The sequence below is a fragment of the Scyliorhinus canicula genome, chromosome 12 (genome assembly GCF_902713615.1).
Source record: "Scyliorhinus canicula chromosome 12, sScyCan1.1, whole genome shotgun sequence".
In the NCBI taxonomy this organism is placed as follows: Eukaryota; Metazoa; Chordata; class Chondrichthyes; order Carcharhiniformes; family Scyliorhinidae; genus Scyliorhinus; species Scyliorhinus canicula.
The window spans coordinates 51,710,025-51,728,691 of record NC_052157.1 but is presented as its reverse complement, the minus strand read 5'-3'; the positions used below and the strand labels follow the sequence as shown (position 1 = coordinate 51,728,691).

General features: G+C 47.4%; 1 protein-coding gene across 5 annotated transcripts in view; it reads right to left on the bottom strand.

The window, feature by feature from the left end:
* Window positions 1-2,939: 2,939 nt before the first annotated feature.
* Window positions 2,940-18,667, bottom strand: part of ankdd1a (ankyrin repeat and death domain containing 1A) — a 139,236-nt gene continuing 123,508 nt past the window's right edge. For 4 of the 5 annotated variants that reach the window (XM_038813610.1, XM_038813612.1, XM_038813614.1 and 1 more), the window contains 2 exons: window positions 17,802-17,933; window positions 2,940-3,548 (listed from right to left, as the gene is read on the bottom strand). In XM_038813610.1, the coding sequence (XP_038669538.1) occupies window positions 3,487-3,548; window positions 17,802-17,933 (194 nt within the window). In that variant the 3' untranslated portion in view covers window positions 2,940-3,486. The remainder of the gene's footprint in view (window positions 3,549-17,801; window positions 17,934-18,667) is intronic. The other variant, XM_038813613.1, reaches the window with a different exon arrangement.

Sequence of the window (18,667 nt, the reverse complement as noted above, 5' to 3'; positions counted from 1 at the left end):
TAATAGAGGATTGGAGCATTTCCAAATTTAAGGGTTGGGAAAAATACCCCAGCTTCTATAAAGGGGGGAATTAGGATTTAAAAAACCACCTGTTTCTGGATAGGTAGAGAGTGGAGAAATGTGGGCAGTTTAAATTGATCCCCTCCTGTCCATGGCAGGCTGTTGTGTGGCACTATATCGAATGCCTTTTGAATGCCATCTCATACACACTCCAGGAACCCCTTCTCCATTATACCATTGCTAGTTTGGTTTGTTGAATCTATATGTAAATTGAAGTCATCCATGATTAATTACAGTTGTAGCTTCATTGCACACATCTGATTACTTGTTTAATACCTTCCTTTCCATCACCACTATTGTTTGGTGGCCTATAGACAACTCCCAACATTTTCTACCCCTTGGTGCTTCTTACCTCCATCCACAGATTCCACATCATAATTTTCCTCACTACTGCATTGATTTCCTCCTTTACGAACAATGCTACCCCACCTCCTTTCTCTTTATGTCTGTCCTTCCTAAATAGTGAATACCCCTGAATGTTCAGTTTCCATTCTTGGTAACCCTGCAGCCATGTCCCTGTAGCAATTATATCATGACTGTTTTTAACTATTGCCACTGTTATTCATCGGCCATTATAATCTAATAATCTTTATTAGTGTCACAAGTAGGCTTACATTACACTGCAATGAAGTTACTGTGAGAATCCCCTAGTCGCCACACTTTGGCGCCTGTTCGGGTACAGAGAGGGAGAATTCAGAATGTCAAATTCACCTTTCGAGACGTGTGGGAAGAAACCGGAGCACCTTGCAAGGTTTCGTCCTTGTTTTTTCTGCCTTCCACTGTAGCTTTTTATGTTGATGTGTTTATTTCTACCCTTTTTTCTCTCTCCTGTTTTCCTGCTCAGGTTCCCACCCCCCTGACATTCTAGTTTAAACTCTCCCCGACTGCACTAGCAAACACCCTCCCAAGGAAATTGGTCCCGGTCCTGCCCAGATGCAACCTGTCTGCCTTGTACAGGATCCACCTTCCCCAGAACCAGTCCCAATGTCCCTGGAACCTGAATCCCTCCCACCGATACCATTTCTCCAACCATCTTTCATCTGGTATATCCTGGCACTGATAGTAATCCTGAAATTCTACTTTTTAATTTACATCCTAACTCCGTATACTCTGTTTATAGTACCTCATCCTTTCTTGTTATCTATGTTGTTAGTACCAAGAAGCCAGAAATCACCACTTTTAAGATTATTTCTAGGACCACTGCTCTTTTGTGAAATGAGAATCAGCATCCTGAAGGTGAAGGGACTGGAAATATTGCGTTGTGATTCTGCCCCTGCTCAGACCCACAACTCCTCATTGTGGAGAGCAGCCCTTCCCTATCCATGGCTGTACCACGCTAGCCCCTTTGAAAGTCTGTCGAATCCAACAACTTGCACTGATCAAACATGGATCGTCCTTTTCCATAACATGAGGGAGCAGCTCAAGAGGTATATCTTTCGGAATCTTTATCTAGATTTGCGCCAATGTAAATCCTGGTGGATGACAGAGCATACGCCCAGTCGGATTTGTTGTTAATTTATATTAGGAGGTCGCCATGATTTTAAATTTGGTCCAGGTGAGGATATCTCACAGAAAAACACAAGTTATCAATGTGTAGTTTTAGAAAAATGTGCTGGTGATGAAATTTTTATCTCTTTCATAGTTCATCAGTCTGAAAGAGTTGTGATTAGTTCACTAGCACATCCATAGGCAGTCTCATTTATGACGTTAAATGTTAATTCAATGTACACAGCAGGACACTGAACTTAGCATCTATCATGGGTCATATACCAAAGGAGGCAGATTTGATTCACAGTTTGATAAAGAAATCTTTGACAGAGCCAGCTGGGGTAGTGGCTTTCAGCTTCAATACACAACCAAAAAGAGTCTGCTTGTGATGTTGAGAACTTTAGTGACAACTTCAAAAGACAGTCTTTGCTGTAAACCACGGCACTTTATTTTTATGGACAATGCAGTGATGAGCAGCAACGTCATTCACTAGATTCAAGAGTAGATTAATTTTAAAGGAAAAATATCAAAAATAGTGTCAGTGTTTCTGATTAAGGAACTCTTATTGAAGTACACGGCAACAGTGGTGACATGGTGGTTAGCACTGCTGCCTCACAGCGCCAGGAACCCTGGTTCAATTCTGGCCTTGGGTGACTGTGGGGTTTGCACATTCATTTGCGTGGGTTTCCTCTGGGTGCTCTGGCTTCCTCCCAGTCCAAAGATGGAGTGGCTATGCTAAACTGCCCCTTAATGTCCAGGGATATGCAGGTTAGAGTACGGGGATAGGGAGAGATGGATGGGGAGTGTGTATGGTAGCCTGCTTATTCAAAGGATTTGGTGCAGACTTAATGGGTTGAATGGCCTCCTCCTGCACTGTAGGGATTCTACATCGATTAATCTAGTCTTCTCCCACTTGCCTTCACTTGGTCGAGTGAGGGAACTCCATTTATCTGTATGTGCAATCCTGAAACTGCTCATTAACAGGTATCTGGTTTAAACAGGGGCTGGTTTAGCACACAGCTAAATCGCTGGCTTTGAAAGCAGACCAAGGCAGGCCAGCAGCATGGTTCAATTCCCGTACCAGCCTCCCCGAACAAGCGCCGGAATGTGACAACTAGGGGCTTTTCACAGTAACTTTGTTTGAAGCCTACTTGTGACAATAAGTGATTTTCATTTCATTTCATCTGACAATTCATGATATATTGCAGATGCACCAGGTATGGTGGCACAGTGATTACCACTGCTACCTCACAGCGCCAGAGACCCGGGTTCAATTCTGGCTTTGGGTGACTCTGTGTGGAGTTTGCATCCTCTCCCCATGCCTGCATGGGTTTCCTCCCGGCGCTCCAGTTTCATCCCACAGTCCAAAGATGTGCAGGTTAAGTGGATTGGCCAAGATCAATGCGCGGGGTTACAGGGATAGGGCAAGGGAGTGGTCCTATGTAGGGTGCTCTTTTGAAGTGTCGGTGCAGACTCACGGGCCGAATGGCCTCCTTCTGCACTGTAGCAAATGTATGGATTCAGCATCAATAAAGTTGGGCTTTTGTTACCAGTGATCAAATGTTCTGACAAAGCTGACCAATCCACATTGGCCCACATCAGTTGGCCTTATCACTTTGACTTCTAATATTTCAATACTTTTAGCAGTTCAATAGAAACATAATAATCTATCATTGCTATCTGGCTTGCCTGGTTGTGAAGGTGTGATCATCACTTGCGATGTGACTTTGGCCTTTGATGGTCTTTATCCAATTGATATGTTGAGATCAAGAAGTTTAGCTGTAAAACCAAGGTGACCCCACACACATGTACAACACTTTGCACAATGCTGATCCTTTCAGTGATTCAGCTCTTTGGTTACATTGACCCTCTGTCACCTGTCCATGGAAACAAAATTCGGCGTTGACTCCAAATCTTTCGGGTTGAGTTCCTCAGACATCACATCACCACACACTTCCTGGCGGAACTGCAGTCAGCATTTGCTTTTTTTCGGATACTTTCTGAAAATGGATAAAATAAACATAATTAACAAAATGAGAAATAATTAAGAGATTTATTTTCCATTTATGTCCTGTGGTAAGTGCTTTTTACAAACTGATATATCAGCAATAAATTGTACCTTCACTGTAATAAAGAAATCCCCAGGGGCGTCACAGGAATAGCTATAAAGTAAAAATTTAACACCAAGCCACATAAGCAGATAGTCAAGCAGATGCCCAAAAGGTTGGTCAAAGAGGAGGGCCTCAAGCAGTGTCTTACAGGAAGAAAGAGAAACAGACAGTCAGTGAGGGTTAGAGAAGGAAAGCCAGGGCTTAGTGCTCAGATAGCTGAAGGCACAGCCACCAATGGTGAAACGATTAAAATCCAGGATCCTTAGGAGACTGGAATAAGATGAGCGTAGATATCTCTGGGAGCTGCGGGGCTGGAGACGATTACAGATTTAGGGAAGGAAGGATTTGAAAACATTAACAAGGATTTTAAAATCAAGACTTTGTTTGGCTGGGAGCCAACGAGGGTCACTGAGCACAGGATGTGGTGGGCGAATGGGACTTGGCGTGTGTTAGAACATTATCAGCAGAGTTTTGAAAGAGCTGACGTTCACAGGGGTTAGAATGTGAAAGAACATCAGGAAAAGAGTTGGAATAGTCAATTCTAGAGATAGCAAAGGAATGGATGAGGGTTTCAGCATCAGATAATAAATGGGTACTCTAAATTAATTTTTAAAAGATATGTGTTTGATGACCAGCACTGACACGAAGGGCCTCTTTTCATGCTGTAAAACTCTATGACAAAAAGTCACCTTTAAATCACAGTTAGGTGTAGACAGTTATGTACATCCCAGTATATACCGTGAGGGGCCTCACGGTAGCATGGTGGTTAGCATCAATGCTTCACAGCTCCAGGGTCCCAGGTTCGATTCCCGGCTGGGTCACTGTCTGTGTGGAGTCTGCACGTCCTCCCGGTGTGTGCGTGGGTTTCTTCCGGGTGCTCCGGTTTCCTCCCACAGTCCAAAGATGTGCGGGTTAGGTGGATTGGCCATGCTAAATTGCCCGTAGTGTAAGGTTAATGGGGGGATTGTTGGGTTACGGGTATACGGGTTACGTGGGTTTAAGTAGGGTGATCATTGCTCGGCACAACATCGAGGGCCGAAGGGCCTGTTCTGTGCTGTACTGTTCTATGCTCTAAGATAAGCTGAGACATAGTGAAGTCAAACAATGATACGGAGTTGGAATTAGGTAGTCTTAGTGATGTGGGTCGAAGCTCAGGGTCACAATGACACCAAAAGTTGTGAACTAGTATGGTTCCAGTTGCCATGACCAGGGATGGCATCAATAACTAAGGAGCAGAGATTATAGCCGGGACTGAAGACAATGGAAATGAAGACTAACTTTGTGTTTTCAGATTTGCTGTTGAGGAACAGTCTATAGACAAAGAAAAGGAGGGGGGCCCAGGATAAATTATTTGAATCTTTGAAGGTAGCAGAAGCTGAACTGTTAAAAAGGCAGCCAGCTCCTGTACAACGCTCCCAAAGTAAGTGTCCGAACTAACACCACCAGCTCTGAATACATCCAGCTACAGAGAGGAACAAAACAGGGCTGCCCCCTGTCCCCACTCTTGTTTGCGCTAGCGGTCGAACCCCTGCCGATAGCCCTGCAGGATGCAAAAAGCTGGAAGGGAATCCGGAGAGGAGACAGAGAGCACAGAGTCTCGCTCTATGCATATGACTGCTCCTCTATGTCTTGAAACCACAGGAGGGACTGAAGGCAATACTGTAAATACTGAAAGACTTTGGAACCTTCTCGGGCTACAAACGTAACCTGGGCAAAAGCGAGACATTCCCAGTGAACCCAAAAGGGGGAGGGACAGAGCTGAAGGGGCTTCCGTTCAAAACGGCCCAGATTAGATTCCGTTACCTGGGGATCCAGATAGCCACAGACTGGACACAGATCCACAAGTGGAACCTGACCAGCCCAGTGGAGGAAGTAAGAAAAGACCTTCAACGGTGGAGCTCACTCCCACTCTCCTTTGAGGGAAGAGTGCAGACGATCAAGATGAATGTACTGCCAAGGCTCCTCTTCCTGTTTAGATCCATCCCGATCTTCATCCCCAAGGCTTTTTCCCCAAAACGTAGACAGTCTAATCATGGAGCTTGTGTGTGTGTGTGTGTGTGTGTGTGTGTGTGTGTGTGGGGGGGGGGGGGGGGGGAAGAACCCGAGAATTCCCAAACCGACACTGCAAAGCGGGAAAGTCAGAGGGGGCCTAGCTCTACTGAACCTACAATACTACCACTGGGCAGCAACGGCAGAAAAAGTGAGGGGATGGGTACAAGAACCCAACACAGATTGGGTACAAATGGAGGAGGCATCTTGTAAAGGAACAACCCTCTGGGCCCTGGCCACAGCAGGAAAATATATGGACATTTACTGGACAGATCCCGAACACCACTGGGCAGGGCCAGACAAAATTGGGAGGACGAGCAGGGTACAGAGGTAGGATGGGGTCTCTGGAGCAAAGCACTGATCAGGGTGAAGTCAATCCAATAGATAGACTTTAATCTCCCTCAAGCCCCCAATTTGTTATGGGCCAGAGTTTAGAGAACCCCAAAGTGTATCATGGAGTTCACCTGACCCACAACTTTCTCCCAACGGGAGTCGAAGTGCCGACGCCGGAGTGAAAACCAGAGTGTTTCACTCGGCGTCAGAGCCTGCTCCCAGCCCCCTATTCTCCCACCCCCGGGGGGCTAGGAGCGGCATCGGGTCATTTACGCGCGCTGGGCCTTGGGGCCGGATAAATGACGCGGCCGGAGCCGCGTAAATGACGTCACCCACGCATACACGAAAAGAGGTACTCCCTTAGAGAGGCCGGCCTGCCAATCGGTGGGCACCGATCGCGGGCCAGACCCCATTGGAGGCCCCCCGGTGCAGGAACCCCCCTCCCGCCCCACAGGTTGCCCCCCCCCCTCTCCCCCCCCACAGGTCGCCCCCCCCCCTCCCGCCACAGGTTGCCCCCCCTCTTCCCCCCCCGCGCAGTTCCCGCCGGCAGCGACCAGGTGTGGATGGCGCAGGCGGGAACCTGTCGTGTTGGGGTGGCCGCTCGGCCCATCCGGGCCGGAGAATCGCCGCTCACCTTTTGCAAACGGCGAGCGGCGATTCTCCGAGCGGCCAGCCGTGATTCTCGCCGCGCTGGTTTGGGGGGGGGGGGGGGGGAAATCGGTTGCGGGGGCGGTGTGGCGGGACTCGCGCGGCACCCCGGTGATTCTCCCACCCGGCCGGGGGGAGGGGGGGCCTTGGAGTGGGACAGTAAGACAAGGACAGAGAATATGAGCAGCTAGGGTCTAAATTAAAAAGCAGAACCAGAAAGGTAATAATTTCTGGATTACTGCCTCTAGCTAATTGGCACAGGGTCAATAAGATATGGGTGGGGGGGGGGGGGGGGGGAAGGTAAATGGGGGGGAAGGTAAATGTGTGGCCTAAATATTGATGTGTGAGAAATGAATTTTAATTCATGGGACATTGGCATCAGAACTGGGGAAGGAGGGACCTGTTCCGATCGGACGGTCGTCATCTGAATCATGCTGGGACCAGAGACCTGCTAAATCACATAACTAGGGCTGTAGATAGGGCTTTAAATTGAATGTGGGGGGTGGGGGGAGATGCTCAGTTGAGGGAAAATTAGCAAACCAAACTTAAAGGAGGAGATAAGAGTGCAGGCTAGTGATGTGACAAATGGTTACCAGAAAATAAAGATGAGGGGCAGAACAGGCCACTGTCCTTTTGCACCAAGGAACTATAAGAGTAGGGAAATTTGACAACAGAACAAATTTTAAAGCTTTGTATCTAAATGAACAAAGCATTTCAAACAAAATGAATGAGTTAATACCACAAATTGAGATAAAGGGGTAAGATTTGGTGGTGATTACGGAGACATGATTATATGGAGACAAGGTCTGGGAATTGAATATCCAAGGGTACTCAGTACTTTGGAAAGATAGACTGAAAGATAAAGGAGGAGGTGGAGCTTTGCTGGTGAAGAAAGGGATCAGTGCTGTAATGAGAATGATATAAGCATTGGACATCAAGATGTTGAATCAGTCTGGGTAGATATAAGAAATAGCAAAGTGAAGAAGTAGGAGTAATCTGTAGGTTCCCAAACAGTTGTTTCGCAGTGGGGCACAGTATAAACCAGGAAATACGGGGGGTGGGGGGGGCATGTAAGAAAGGTGCGGCAATAATCATGGGTGATTTTAGTATGCACATAGACTGGATTAATCAAATTGGCAAGGGTAGCCTGGAGGGAGCGTTCATTGAATGTATTAGAAATTGTTGCTTGGAGCAATATGTTGTGGAACCAACCAGGGAGCAGGCTACTCTGGATTGGGTATTGTTTAATGAGGGACTAATTGATGACTTCATAATTAAGGGTCCTCCAGGGAACAGTGACCATAGTGTGCTGGGAATTCAAAATTCAGTTTGGGGGTGAGAAAGTGGAGTCCCACACTTGTGTTCTGAAATTAAACAGAACAGATTTGGCCCGAATAGAGTGGGCAGAAAGGCTAAAAGGAAGGATAGCTGATGAGCAGTGGCAGTTGTTTAGGGAGATACTCAGTTCCTCACAACTAAAATATATTCCAGAGAGGAAGAATGACAGTAAGAGGAGTAAAAATTACCATGGCTAAACAAGGAGGTTAAGGACAATATAAAGACATAAACTAATATATTCCATGTTGCAAAGGCCAGTGGCAGACTGGAAGATTGAGAGTCTTTCAAACATAAACAAAGGTCACTAAAAAAAGTAATCAAGGGGCAGCACAGTGGCGCAGTGGTTAGCTCTGTTGACTCACGGCGCCGAGGTCCCAGCTTCGACCCTGCCTTTGGGTCACTGTCCATGTGGAGCTTGCACATTCTCCCTGTGTTTGTGCGCGTTTCGCCCCCATAACCCAAAGATATACAGGCTAGGTGGATTGGCCACGCCAAATTGCCCCTTAATTAGAAAAAATGAATTGGGTACTCTAAATTTATTTTTAAAATAAATAAAAAAGTAATAAAAAGAGCAAAGATAAATTATGAAAGAAAGGTAGTGCAAAATATCAAAAAGGATAACAAAAGCTTCTGGAAATACATAAAAGGGAAGAGAATCGCTAAAGTAAATGTTGGCCCCCTTGGAAGATGAAACCGGAGAGTTAATAACGAGGAACACAGAAATGGCGCAGATGCTAAGTCAATATTTTGCCTCAGCTAGTACCATCCCTATAGAAACGGGTAATTCAGAGGTGGTAGAAAGGGTGGAACTTGGAACAATCAGCATCAATAGGGAAACGGTACTCAATAAAATATTGGGATTGAGGGCAGACAAGTCCCCAGGGCCTGATGGTCTACATCCTGGGGTCTTAAAGGAAGTGGCAGCGGAGATAGTGCATTCATTGGTTATAATATTCCAAAATTTCCTGGGAACAGGAAAGGTTCTTGTGATTGGAAAATTGCTAATGTAACGATCTCATTCAAAAAGGGAGAGAGGCAGAATGTAGGAAATTACAGACCAATTAGATTAACATCTATTGTTGGGAAATTGTTAGAATCCATTATTAAAGAAATAATATTGGAACATTTGGTAAGTCAAAACACAATCCATCAGAGTCAGCATGGTTTTATGAAGGGCAAATCATGTTTAACTGATTTGTTAGAGTTCCTTGAAGATGTAACAAGATGAAGATCCTGTAGATGCAGTATCGAAGGCGTTTGATAAGATGCCGCACAGAAGGTTAATACACAAGGTTACATCACATGGGGTTAGTGGTAATAGTGGTATTTCCCGAAGAGTCGCCGGAATGTGGCCACTAGGGGCTTTTCACAGTAACTTCATTTGAAGCCTACTCGTGACAATAAGCGATTTTCATTTCATTTTCATTATAAATAGAAGACTGGCTGATGGACAGAAGACAGAGAGTCGGGATAAATGGATATTTTTCTGGATGGCAAGTTGTAACTAGTGGGTGCCACAGGATTCAGTTCTTGGGCCCCAACTATTTACAATCTATATTACCGACTTGGATACAGGGATAGAAGGTTCTATAGCCAAATTTGCAGATGACACGAAAAGAGGTGGGACGGTAAGTTGCAATGAGGGAATAAGAACCTTACAAATGTGTGTATTCAGGTTGGGGGCAGGGTCGAGGGAAATGCCAATCCGGGAGAAGCACAGATTTGAGCCAGGGAGGTGGGACGGAAGCTTTCGGAAATGGGAAGGGGATTAAGACTCTAAAAGATTTGTTTCCTCAGGGTCGATTTGCAGGATTGAGGGAGCTGGAAGCGAAGTATGGGCTGGAGCAGGGAGAAGTGTTTAGGTATATGCAGGTTTGGGACTTTGCCAGGAAGGAGATACAGAGTTTCCTGGAGGAACCGGCCTCCACGTTGTTGGAGGAGGTACTGGCGGCAAGTGGACTGGAGCAGGGGACAGTGTCAGCGGTATACGGAGCTATGTTGGAAAAGGATAAGGCACCACTGGAGGGGATCAAAGCGAAGTGGGAGGAAGAATTGGGAGAGGTTATAGAGGAAGGGGTCTGGTGTGAGGTGCTCCAGAGAGTAAATGCCTCCACCTCGTGTGCGAGGTTGGGGCTGATACAGCTGAAGGTGGCGTACAGGGCACACCTCATGAGGGCAAGGATGAGCCGATTCTTTGAAGGGGTAGAAGATGTGTGTGAACATTGCAGGGGGGGGGGCACTAATCACGTTCATATGTTTTGGTCCTGTCCAAAGCTTGGGGAGTACTGGAAGGAGGTGTTTAGGGTAATTTCCAAGGTGGTGCATGTGAAGCTGGACCCGGGTCCCCGGGAGGCCATATTCGGGGTGTCGGATATCAGCCAGGGTTGGAAACGGGTGCGGAGGCAGATATCATAGCCTTCGCCTCGTTGATCGCCCGAAGGCGGATCCTGCTGGGATGGAGAGCAGCCTCTCCACCCTGTGCCCTGGCGTGGCGAGGGGATCTGTTGGAATATGTGATCCTTGAGAAGGTTAAGTTCGAACTGAGAGGATGCTCGGAGGGGTTCTACAAGTCATGGGCACTATTTATTATGCACTTTCAAGAACTGGATAACATCGAACATTAGTTGGGGGGAGGGGGAAGGGTGGGTGGGGTGCGGGAGGAGGGGGGCTGTGTATGTTGAAGATGGCTATGGGTAATCCCTGATTCCTTTTTTTTTCTTTGTCATTTGTTTATGTTAACATGCGGGCTGATGTCTGGGCATGGTGGGAGGATGGGATCGTTGTTATTCTTATGGGGTTTGAGATATTTGTTGTTGGTTATTGATTGTTGTTGGGTGTAAATTCGGGAGAGAAATTGTGAAAAAGGAGAATAAAAATATTAAAAAAAAAACAAATGTGTGTATATATATATATATATATAGGTTAGGTGAGTGGGCCCAAATGTGACAGATGGGAGTTTAATGTGGATAAGTGTGAGGTCATCCATTTTGGTTGTAAAAATGGAAAGGCAACTTATCTGAATGGGGAGCCCATTACTCGTGCAGTCTCTTGAAATGACAGTGACTCTGATGGAATCTTCTCAAGGAGATCTTCCACTCTTCTCTCAGCTCTGACTACATTTCAATGTGTTGAGTGGAAGCAGGTTGAGGGTACCCCTGAGATGGGCCCTGAATGCTGCCCTGGGCTCCTCTCACACCGATCCAGCCCCTTCTGTCCAGATTCTTTTCTCGTTTTGATTTCCGTCTGCACCATTAATTTAACTTTGCAAGATGGTGCTTCTCAGATTTTACTTTGAGACCAGCTTTGACCCTCCCTCGTCTCTGTTATTGTGTTTCCAATCTTTCTGGAACCCCACAATGTGCAGGTACAGATGCAGCTTGTTATTCTCCAGCCTCCCCAATAATCCTGGATCCAACAGTCATTGTTGTGGGTATTCGAACCTTCCCATTTGAACCATAGCTGTCGATGTTTCACTCTGGACCTCACCCCTCCCACCTTGAGGCTGTGTGCACAGCCATGAATAGGGGCGGCCGCCATGCCAGGAAAGTTTTACATACCGTACCCCCCCCTCCCCCGCCCCCCCCCCCAAACGTTTTACCTCTTCCTCCATTACAGACTGAAGATGCCTCCCTTCACTCTGACCATCCCATCTGTAGCCCAGTAACCAAGCACGACAAGACCATGCACGCCAAGCTGAGCCTTTTCCCAACTGAGCACAGAGCCATTGTCCCAAACTGGATGGGACTATGACGTGTGAGACATGCACGGCCTTGTAGAAATGCCCGCAAAGCCCCAGGACTGACTTCACTCTGACACCCTGACTTTGAGTTAGGTGTGCGATATTCTGTCAAAGGCCTTCTCCTGATCCAGGCTGATGAGGCAGATATCCACATTCCTGTCCCACACACGTGATCGTACCCCGGTGTAGTATGAGGCCATCAGAGATCATCTTGCCAGGTGTGACAGAGATCTGGTCAGGGTGGATCACTGACTCTAGAGAGACTTGACCTTGGACAGAATTTTATAGTCCACATTCAACAGTGAAACGGGTCACCAATTTCAAATTTCCTTCCTTTCCTCTTCTACTTGTAGATGAGGGTAATGATGCCTTTCCTTATGGATGTTGATATCTAGAAGCATACTCTCTTACATTTCCAGCCAGTTTGAGCCAATCCAGTCCCACAGAGCCGAATACAGCTCAGCTGGTAAGCCGTAACTTCTGGGAGTTTCTTGAAGGACCCGAGTAAACTCATCGAGAGTTAGCGGTTTGTCCAAGCTTCCCGCTCATTATCCTCTAAGCCTCCTTGATAGAGGACTTGAAGAACTGGAAGGCTGTCCTGTCTGTGGGCTTCACGTCATACAATCCAGCATAAAGGGATTTGCTGCTTCTCAAAATGTCGGACTGAGCCTTCATCTTGCTTCAGGCTGCTGTTCACGGAACTCGCTGTGTGTACCTATTGGAAGAAAAATTGCGAGCACGCATCCTCCTGCTCCAAGGAGCAGACTCTGAACTGGAAGATGATCTTGGAGATCCTCCTTGACACCGAGCCCCATCAACTCCAGCAGAAGCAGATTCTGCTACCTTTTTGGAGACGGGACATTTCTCTCCGTCTTTCTCTCACATCTTCAGAAAACCTTTGAGGATGGAAAACCAGAGGACCATTACGCGTATGAGCAAAGGGAGGCTCTTTCAGCCCTTGGTTCTGCTCCTTTTGGTGTTCTCCTTTATTGCTTCCCAGCAGTGTGTCAGGGACTCAAAGTGAGGTTTCATGGTTCTCCAACCTTTGATTTGATTTGATTTATTGTCACATATACCGAAGTACAATGAAAAGTATTTTTCGGCAGCCGAGGAACGTACACAGTATGTATGTAGTAGACACAAGAATAATCAACAGAGAACATTGACAAATGGTACATCGACAAACAGTGATTGGTTACAGTGCGGAACAAGGGGCCAAACAAAGCAAATACATGAGCAAGAGCAGCATAGGGCGTCGTGAATGGTGTTCTTACAGAGAACAGATCAGTCCAAGGGGGTGTCATTGAGGAGTCTAGTAGCTGTGGGGAAGAAGCTGTTCCTGTGTCTGGATGTGCGAGTCTTCAGACTTCTGCCTGATGGAAGGGTCTGGAAGAAGGAAATGCCTGGGTGGGAGGGGTCTCTGATAATGCTGTCTGCCTTCCTGAGGCAGCAAGAGGTGTATACAGAATCAATGTGGGGGTGGCAAGTTTGTGTGATGCCAAGGGTGGTATCGTGAGTTTGTGGGATTACCTTTGTAATCCCTTTTGAGTTCCTCCATGCTCTTGGGGTCAAGTTTCACAATGTATCCAGTGAATATTATATGCATCACAATTGTATGGAAGCACCTCACAGTGCAACTTGATCAATGTAGACAACTTTAAAAAAAATAAAAAAAATTCTAGAGTACCCAATTCTTTTTTCTCCCCAATTGGGAAATTTAGCGTGGCCAATCAACCTACCCTGCACATCTTTTGGTTGTGGGGGTGAAACCCATGCAGACACGGGGAAAATGTGCAAACGCCACACGGACAGTGACCCAGGGCTGGGAGTGAACCTGGGCCCTCGGTGCCATGAGGCAGCAGTGCTAACCACAGAGTCACCGTGTTGCCCAATACGTAGACAACTTACATACATTTGCACCATTTGGAATGACCATTTTGAGATATCCGTAATGTTCCTTTGACTGTATTGAAGCAGCTCAGAGTGCAATAAGATGGATGTAGAAAACCGGAATTTTATTGTATTTTGCACAATGGCCACTTTGAAATGGTTGTAATAGAACAAAGAAGAATAGAGCACATGAACAGGCCCTTCAGCCCTCCAAGCCTGTACTGGTCACGATACCACCCTTGGCCAAAACCCTCAGCATTTCCTTGTGCCGTATCCCTCTATACCTATCCTATCCATGTGTTTGTCGAGATGCCTTTTGAACGCCGTTAATGTGTCTGTTTCCGCAACTCCCCTGGCAAAGCATTTCAAGCATTCACTACTTCTGTGTAAAAAACCTGCCTCGCACATCTCCTCTAAACGTTGCCCCACCAACCTTAAACCATTGCCTCCTAGTGACTGACCCCTCCACCCTGGGAAAGAGTGCCTGCCCATCCACTCTATCCATGGCCCTCATAATCTTGTAGACCATAATCAAGTCACCCCATAACCTCCGTCGTTCTAATGAAAATGGTCCGAGTCTATTCAGTCTCTCCGCATAGCTAACACCCTCCAGACCAGGCAACATCCTGGTAAACCTCCTCTGCACCCTCCCCAAAGCCTCCACATCCTTCTGGTAGTATGGTGACTAGAATTGTACGCAATATTCCAAGTGCAACCTTACTAAGGTTCTATACAACTGTAGCATGACTTGCCAGTTTTTATACTCGATGGCCTGTCCAAGGAAGGCAAGCATTCAATATGCTTTCTTGATTACCTTGTCCACTTGTGTTGCCATTTTCAAAGATCTATGGACCTTTACACCCAGATCTCTCTGACTTTCTATGTTCCTCAGTTTTTTGCCATTTACTGTATATTTCCCCTCTATGTTACTTACCAAAATGCATTACCTCACATTTGTTCAGATTAAACTCCATTTGTCATTTCTCTGCCCAAGTCCTGCTGTATCCTCTGACAAACCATAACACTATCTGCCACTCCACCAACCTTGGTGTCATCCGCGAACTTACTAATCAGACCAGCTACATTTTCCTCCAAATCGTTCATGTATGCTACAAACAACAGAGGCCGCAGCACCGATCCCTGTGGAACACCACTAATCACAACCTTCCATTCAGAAAAATACCCTTCTACTGCTACCCTCTACCTTCCCCCAAGCTTCATACATGCCCAGAACATGTGGACATGCTTTGCGGGCCCTCCTGCACACCTCACACATCTGTCCTCTACCCCAAAAAGCCTGCTCATCCGGGCCACCGTCAGGTGTGCCGGTGAACCACCTTGAATTGTATCAGGCTGAGCCTGGCACATGATGAGGACTTGTTGACTCTGCTCAGAGAAACCTCCCACAGACCCGCCTCTAACTCCTTTCCAAACACATCCTCTCATTTACGCTTTAACTCCCCTATTTGGGTTCCCTTCCACCCCATAAGTTCTTTATAGATTTCCGATACCTTCCCCTCCCCCACCCCCATTATAGAAACTACCTTGTCCTCTATTCCGTAGTGGTAGAAGCGGAAAGGTGGAACCTGCCGTTGCACAAAATCCCTCCCCTGCAGATAACAAAACCCATTTCCTCCCGACAGTTCAAGTTCCTCCTCCAGATCCTCCAAACAAGGAAAGCTCCATCAATAAACAGATCTCCCAGCCTCTCAATACCTGCTCTCTGCCACCTCTGAAACCCCCCTCATCTAACCTCCCCAGAACTAACTGGTGATTACCACAAATTGGAGCCTACACTGATGCTCCCTCCACTCCCATATGCTTCCGCCAATGCCTCCAAACTCTCAATCCGCCATTAAGAACAAAGTTAACCCACATACAAAACTGAGCAACGGCCCAAAACGTAGTGCAAAAACAATACAGACAGAACCCAAAGAGAAAAGAAATTTAGCAGCATAATAAATACACAATTACTCGCCCCCCCAAGTTCAATGTCCTCCATGACCTGCCAGTCCCCTGTCCTTATCCGGCGATCCAAAATAAAGTTCTTGGCCCTCGTAGGTGACTCACAAACAAGCTGGGTACAGCATGCCGAACTTCACCCCCTTCTTAAAGAGGGCCCATTTCACCTTGTTGAAACTTACCCTTCTTTTGGCCAGTTCCGCACCCAAGTCCTGATAAATACACAGCTCGTTATCTTCCCATTTGCAGCTCCTCGTCTGCCTGGCCCACCTCAAGATCTGCTCCTTGTCGAAGAACCGGTGTATTCATACCACCATCGCCCTCGGTGGCTCATTCTTCAGCGGCTTCCTCAGAAGCGCCCCGTGCGCCCTGTCCACCTCCAAGGGCCGGGTAAATGCACCGTCCCCTAGCAGCTTCTCAAACATATGCACCACATATGCCCCTGCGTCCGATCCCTCGCTGCCCTCCGGGAGACCAATGATCCTCAGGTTCTGCCTGCGCGACCTGTTCTCCAGATCCTCCACTTTCTCTTGCAGCCTTTTCTGGTATTTCTTCATCAGCTCCATCTCTGCCTCCATCGTGGTTAGCTGGTACCCATGCTCAGCAACCGCCTCTTCCACCTTCTGGATCGCCTGACTCTGGGCTTCCAATCTCTGCTCCACCCGGTCAATCCCCATCTTAATCGAATCCAGGTACTCTTTTCTTTGCTTAGCAAAGCTCTCCTGGGGAAAGTCCACCAGCTGCTCCGTTGAGCACTGGGCCGGCAATTCCAGTCCCTGAGCCTCTGCCATATTTTTCCGTGTTGCAGACTCCACTTCATTCTTTGACCAACGATCTCTCCTTTTAAGACCACTTCAGGTCCTCAAATCCATACACTGGTGGAGAATCCTTCTCCTCTACCTCACCTGTTTTGACCATCAAATCCTCCATAAGTCAGGAACAAAGGTCCCATAGGTCCACCACGAGTGGGAGCTACCAAATAAGCGACGACTTACTCCATGGCTGCCACCGAAAGTCCGTTCTTCAGATATCTTACGAATAAAGTATATAGAATCCTTACAATGCAGGACGCCATTTGGCCCATCGAGTCTGCTCCGAACCTCTGAAAGAGCACCCTACCTTGGCTCACGGCCCCACCTTATCCCCGTAACCCCAGCGAAGCTTTGAACACTAAGAGGCAATTTAGCATGGCCAATCTAACTTACCTGCAGACTGTGGGAGGAAACCAGAGCATCTGGAGGAAACCCATGCAGTCACGGGAGAGCGGCAAACTCCACAGTCACCCAAGGTCAGAATCGAACCCGGGTCCCTGTTGCTGTGTAGCAGCAGTGCTAACTACTGTATCACCCTATAACTGTCTATGACGTGCACTAATCCCAGGACTGTCTTCACTCTCACTCCCTACTTGCCCCAGACAGGAATTATGACGGTCCTTCTTTTGATCTCCTATTCCTTCCTGACTGCATCAACACAGTGTGTCTCCTTCCCAACCCCCTTTCTTTGAGTCTCTTTGCAACCCCTCTATAACATGCACATCTTTCCCTTCTGCCACTCCCATCAGCCTTTCCCTCTGGTGTCAAACTAACACAACCCTATCTCATATTCTCGGGTCCCCTCCAAACTGTACAATTCTGTTCCCATTCACACCCTAGTCTTCTCACAGTGCAGAAGGAGGTAATTTGGCCCATCCAGTCTGCACTGGCTCTCTGAAAGAGCACCCCACCTAGGCCTGCCCTAATCCCGTAGCCCCACCTAATCTTTTTGGCGAATCCACCTAACCTGCATATCTTTAGACATTAAGGGGAATTTAGCACAGCGAATCCACCTAACCTGCTCATCTTTGGACACTAAGGGGCATTTAGCATGGCCAATCTACCTAACCTGCACATCACTGAGGAAACCAGGGCACATCGGAGGAAACCCATGCAGACATAGGGAGAACATGCAAACTTCACACAGTCACTCAAGGCCAGAATTGAACCCAGGTCGCTAGTGTTGTGAAGCAGCAGTGCTAACCACTGTGCCACCCATAATCCTAATGCAACATTCCCGCAGCACTGACAAAATCGGTCAACAATCAACAATGATTCTATTGATTTCAGCCTCCTAACACAATGCCACATTGGGACACACAGCCACCCCAAACCTATTCTTTTGATAAGAGATCAATTGCTCTGAATTACCAGCCAGGTCTCTCCTGCCTATTCCCACTAGGCCTTCATACAGCCCTTTAATTGGGTTTTCTCCTGATGTGATCACACCGGATAGCCAATTCAGTAGCATTCTGTGTCCATGCTCCTTGTAACTTTTAGAACCTGTTGATTAGAAAAATGCAAGCATCTTTAAATATTACACCCAATCAATGTGACCACATAAAGATTAAAACTGCTGAATTATTTCCAACCATTAGGGAACATTTGACAAATCTCTGATGCCTCACAGATGCAATGACTTACGAGCTGATTTGAAAGAGACAGGTGCTGCTCAGAGAGAGGGAGAATGAGGAGCTGCTTTACAGAGAGGGGAGAGAGAAACTGTTTTGGGGGAAAGGGGAGAAAGAGAACATGAGGAGGTGGAAGAGGAAAGCGTGAGGGGGAGGGAGTGAGAACGTGAGGGAGAGGGAGTGAGAACATGAGGGGGAGGGAGTGAGAACGTGAGGGGGAGGGAGTGAGAACGTGAGGGGGAGGGAGTGAGAACGTGAGGGGGAGGGAGTGAGAACGTGAGGGGGAGGGAGTGAGAACGTGAGGGGGAGGGAGAGAGAACGTGAGGGGGAGGGAGTGAGAACGTGAGGGGGAGGGAGTGAGAACGTGAGGGGGAGGGAGTGAGAACGTGAGGGGGAGGGAGTGAGAACGTGAGGGGGAGGGAGTGAGAACGTGAGGGGGAGGGAGTGAGAACGTGAGGGAGAGGGAGTGAGAACGTGAGGGGGAGGGAGAGAGGACGTGAAGGCGAGGGACAGAGAGCATGAAACTGTTTTGGGAAAAGGGGAGAGAGAGCGTGGGGGGGAGGGGGAGGAAGAGGAGGGAGAGGGGGAGGGAGAGGGAGAGGGTAG